The following is a 4,998-nucleotide window of genomic DNA, read 5'->3' on the forward strand; positions in this document are numbered from 1 at the left end:
GAATCCTCTGAAGCATTTTGTCACAGCGTCTGGTCAAAGCAGAAATTGACGTACACATAGACTGCACAATATAATAGCTTTTAAAATTACTTAAGTTTCTTGAATCCATCAATTATGGAACGACACAGTTGAAGGGCACAGGACTACCAATGAGACTGTTTTGAAATTGTCTCTACCCAAGCTGATGGTGACAAATGTTGCAGTAACTCGATAATGTCATTATGTATTATGAATCGAACTTGGTTAGTTTTTGATATGTCCGTCGGTACACATTGAAGCACATTCATCGATCGTCAACAGATCACAAGTGGAAGGCGCAAAGGCAACGGGTTCCGTGTGTTTGACTTGACTTTCCGTGCCGCCGTGCATGAGTAAGAGACACCGACTACAGGCAAACACAGACAGACTGTGACGTCCATAACAGCATGGCGGATACTATCACTGTCAACGTGAGTGGACGGCGGTTCGAGATAGGACGGGATGTCTTGTCCAGATTCCCTGATTCTACACTTGGGCGTCTGACGTCATCCACACAGAAGGAAGTCTTCTTCCAGAGACCCATGTCTGGGTTCAAGTCTGTTCTTGGGTACCATCAGACCGGGCACCTGCATGTACCGGCGTCCATGTGTCTCGGTGCTGTACAGGTAAGTCTTTTTGTTTGTTTGTTTGTTTGTTTGTTTGTACATTTGTTGTTGTTTTGCATTCAGCAATATTCCAGTTCTATGATGGCGGTCTGTAAATATTCGAGTCTGGACCACACAATCCAGTGATTGATATCTTCAGCATCGATCCACGCAATTTGGATACGATGACATGCATCTACCAAGTCAGTGAGTCTGACCACCCGATCCCGTTAGTCGCCTCTTAAGATAAGCAAGGGTTGCTGAAGACCTTTTCTAACCTGGATCTTCAGGGCTCCAGACAGGTAAGTGAAGGATGTGTAAGTCTGTATTCAAGTGTGCCCTAGGGCACCATCAGAACAGAAACCTGGATGCACCAGCTTCTATGTGTCTCGGGTCTGTACAGGTAAGTGAGGGGTGTACGTACGTCAGAATATATCACTCCTGGTGTACATCAGAACGGGAATCTGCATGCACCAGCTTCTATGTGTCTCGGGTCTGTACAGGTAATTGAGTGGTGGACGTACGTCAGAATATATCACTCCTGGTGTACATCAGAACAGGAACCTGGATGCACCAGCTTCTATGTGTCTCGGGTCTGTACAGGTAAGTGAGGGGTGTACGTACGTCAGAATATATCACTCCTGGTGTACATCAGAACGGGAATCTGCATGCACCAGCTTCTTTGTGTCTCGGGTCTGTACAGGTAATTGAGGGGTGGACGTACGTCAGAATATATCACTCCTGGTGTGCACCAGAACGGGAACCCGCAGGTACCAGCATCTATGTGTCTCGGGTCTGTACAGGTAAGTGAGGGGTGTACGTACGTCTGACTATATATATCACTCCTGGTGTGCATCAGAAGGGGCACCTGCATGCACCAGCTTCTATGTGTCTCGGGTCTGTACAGGTAAGTGAGTGGTGGACGTACGTCTGAATATATCACTCCTGGTGTGCATCAGAACGTGGCCCTGCAGGTACAAGCTTCCATGTGTCTCGGGTCTGTACAGTTAAGTGAGGGGTGTACGTACGTCTGACTATATCACTCCTGGTGTGCATCAGAACGGGAACCTTCAGATACCAGCTTCCGATGTGTCTCGGGTCTGTACAGTTAAGTGAGGGGTGTACGTACGTCTGACTATATCACTCCTGGTGTGCATCAGAACGGGAACCTGCATGTACTAGCCCCTTTATGTCTCGGGTCGGTAAAAATTTAAGGGAAGGAATTGTGTTCAAGTCCGTCCCTGGGTACCATCAGATCGTGCATCTTTCTACAAATTTGACCCGGGATCTAACCCCACATGTAAGAACCACGAGATGATTTTTTATTTTATATATTCAACAGGACGAACTGGCATTCTGGGGTCTCACGATAAATGACCTTGAGCCTTGCTGCAAAAGAAATCTAAACAAATTCAACAAACTACAAAGGGACTTGGAATCGTTTGAAAAGTCAATGAAAGATGACCATGACACATTCAATAGTCGTGGATGTTGCCAGTTAACCGGATCCCGTCTTACAAAAGGAAGGCGGTGTCTCTGGAGCCTCCTGGATAAACCGTTTTCTTCAATTCCTGCGCGAGTAAGTGTTTTCATAAAACGATTAACATGCCATGACCAAATCTAACCCCAAAAAAACAGCACAGACATAAAGTTCTGCAGCCTACTGTTCATGCTGGGCCAACAAATGGCGTCAATTAATATAACTGCAGCGATTATTACAATTTTAGCTATTGTCAGATCTTATCTTCAGAGAGTCAATCAACTGAATAGTTCAGTAGTGAAAGGTGTGGTAATTCGCCGTTCAGACTTGCGCCCCTTAGACGTGTAAGGATCCGATCAAATCCAGGATTTGGCCATTCTCTGCCACCTCATCATCTCCCACATTAAGATGGCATGCCAAGGGGTGTAGTTGCCAAAAGGCGCAACAACCACGTGCCTACACTTGCATTTTCTAAAAGAAATGAAATATCTTTTTTTTATTTTAATAATATGTTATTGTGGCTGGAAATCAGTGTACTGTGGACAATGATCACCCTTTTCTTTTAAGTACACAGAGACATTCATGTGAGAACTGAATGTGTCATTGAAAGAGATGCCTTGACTTGATTTAAGATTCTCATATCTTGATTTGAGTCTCGAAAGAGGACTCGCTTAAACTTTCGTTATCAGGACCCCTTCTATGATTCTCTCTTATCATGTCTTCCATGTAGCCAAATAATTTGGCACCAAACCTACCTAGTATAATAATACTTGGTATTCAACCAAGTCAGCGAGCCTGACCACCCGATCCCGTTAGTCGCCTCTTACGACAAGCATGGGTTGCTGAAGACGTATTCTAACCCGGATCTTCAGGAGAGGAAAACATTCCCCCAATCCCCGCAAGTTAACGCGAGCTTCGTGGTTTCACATTTACGGTATTCAAGTGGTGCCTGCACTTGTATTTAGTCCTAGCCACGCCCCTGATGCCGTTATCCAGCCCAACTCACTCACTCACTCCATGAACACTGGAACTTGAAATCATAATCTAATGTTCCGAAACTAAAACGATAAAGGAATCTAATAGGGATAGTACCTAATGACAATTTGTAACAGACAGCCGTGACAGAGTAACTATACTTCTTTCAGATATATTTCGCGGTGTCGTCGTTGATGGTGGTCCTGTCTGTGGTGGTGGTGTTTCTGCAGTCGATGGAGGAGTTCAAGAAAGACATGACCCTTGAATTGTGGAGGCTGTACTACGGGGCTCAGTTCCAGGAGCATGAAGATCAGATTAGAGTCATGTTGAGTTCAAGCTCAGCCGAAATAAATGAAATCCTTGAACAACACAATCAAACTGCCGAGGAACTGATAACAAATTTTACTCTCCCTGATAATGTGCTCTTTGAAAATGAAGTATTTGACAACATCGGGGTATTCCTCACATCCTTCTTCATGCTGGAGCTCCTCCTGAGAGTGCTGTCTTGCCCCAGTATCACCCGTTTCTTCAAGTCCATCATGAACTGGGTGGACATTCTGGCTGTGGCCTTTGCTTGCAGTGACGCGATACATCATCATGTCAGTCCGCCAGAAAGATTCAGGGAAAACTCATTGGATTATCTCGGAGCGTTTCAGATACTCAGAGTCCTTAGGCTCTTCAGACTCGCGAAACATGTCACAGGGGCAAAGGTGTTGAAATACACCGTGTCCACTTCCTACAAGGAGTTTGGTTTCATGGTCCTGTTAATAGTTATCAATACGATTGTGTTTGGTACTCTCGTGTTCACCGTTAACGAAGAGACGATGAAAGATTTGCCGTTTGCTGCCTGGTGGGCCATCGTCACCATGACAACAGTGGGTTATGGGGACGTCGTACCTTCCAACTACCAGGGCAGATTTGTTGGTGTGTTGTGTGCGGCTATGGGAATAATGACCCTAGCTCTGACAGTTCCTCTACTGGTGGATAATTTTGTCACGTTCTACTCGTATGCTTCCGACTTCCGGGGCAGTGAAGAGGTGACCAAGCTGAAAAAGGACAAGGTGTCGCCGATGATAGTAAGCGTGGTTGACGATCCTACAACCAATCGCGATAAATGAGATATACACATCAAAAATAGTTAAGCATCCCGCAGAATTTTTTGAAAAGTAAATAAAAATCACGAACATGATAAAATGGACAGAGAGACGTTGGAAAAGGCATCAAACAATTTTGAGCCAGAATGAAATTTTAATTGAGATATGGTTGCCACGGTACTGTTTTTACCACAACACAACACCCTCTATAAGTATAGGGGGCGGTCGGGTATCTGGTGGTTAAAGCGTTCGCTCGTCACGCCGAAGACCCGGGTTCGATTCCCGACATGGGTACAATGTGTGAAGCCCATTTCTGGTGTCTACCGCCGTGATATTGCTGGAATATTGCTAAAAGCGGCGTAAAACCATAACACTCACTATAAGTATAGCCCGGATGACAGCCTCGCCCGTTCTCCTCATCCCTCCAGTCAGACGTCGGATCATCTCAACTGGAAATAGAGCCCATTCATGATGCAAAGCTGCTGCCAATTCATCCAGATTGTGTGGAGGAGGGTCCATTGCCTGCACTCTACGCCCGAGAATGTCCCAAATGTGCTCTATGGGGTTAAGATCAGGACTCATTGCAGGCCAAGGTAGAGTTGCAATGGCGTTGTTTGCCAAATATGCAGTCACAACTCTTGAACGGTGGGGTCTAGCGTTATCGTCCATGAACAGGGGTCTTGATGCCAGAGGGCGGTTGTCAAAATGGGGAACAACAACTGGTTCCAGAACTTCCGGGTGTAACGTTCAACATTGAGATTGCCCCGAATAGTCAGTCATAAGGTCCAGCTTGCAATCGTGGGATATGCACCCCCATATCATCACG

At 45.7% G+C, this 4,998-nt stretch overlaps 1 protein-coding gene across 1 annotated transcript; it reads left to right on the top strand.

Annotated features, from left to right (window-relative positions):
• The first annotated feature begins 425 nt into the window (after positions 1-425).
• LOC139471554 (potassium voltage-gated channel protein egl-36-like) lies at positions 426-4,295 on the top strand. The gene is made up of 3 exons (XM_071253929.1): positions 426-644; positions 1,966-2,202; positions 3,249-4,295. The coding sequence occupies exons 1-3, from the start codon at positions 426-428 to the stop codon at positions 4,194-4,196; spliced, it is 1,404 nt and encodes a 467-aa protein (XP_071110030.1). The 3' UTR covers positions 4,197-4,295.
• Positions 4,296-4,998: the final 703 nt, after the last annotated feature.

The sequence above is a fragment of the Haliotis cracherodii genome, unplaced genomic scaffold (assembly GCF_022045235.1).
Source record: "Haliotis cracherodii isolate W230 unplaced genomic scaffold, xgHalCrac1.p SCAF_23, whole genome shotgun sequence".
Lineage (NCBI taxonomy): Eukaryota > Metazoa > Mollusca > Gastropoda > Lepetellida > Haliotidae > Haliotis > Haliotis cracherodii.

What these genes read in the sequence shown, in the direction of transcription:
- LOC139471554 (XM_071253929.1), top strand. Translation starts at nt 426, where the DNA reads ATGGCGGATACTATCACTGTCAACGTGAGTGGACGGCGGTTCGAGATA. An exon ending in TGTGTCTCGGTGCTGTACAG is followed by an intron (nt 645 to 1,965) that starts GTAAGTCTTTTT and finishes TATATTCAACAG; the next exon opens with GACGAACTGGCATTCTGGGG. An exon ending in TTTCTTCAATTCCTGCGCGA is followed by an intron (nt 2,203 to 3,248) that starts GTAAGTGTTTTC and finishes TACTTCTTTCAG; the next exon opens with ATATATTTCGCGGTGTCGTC.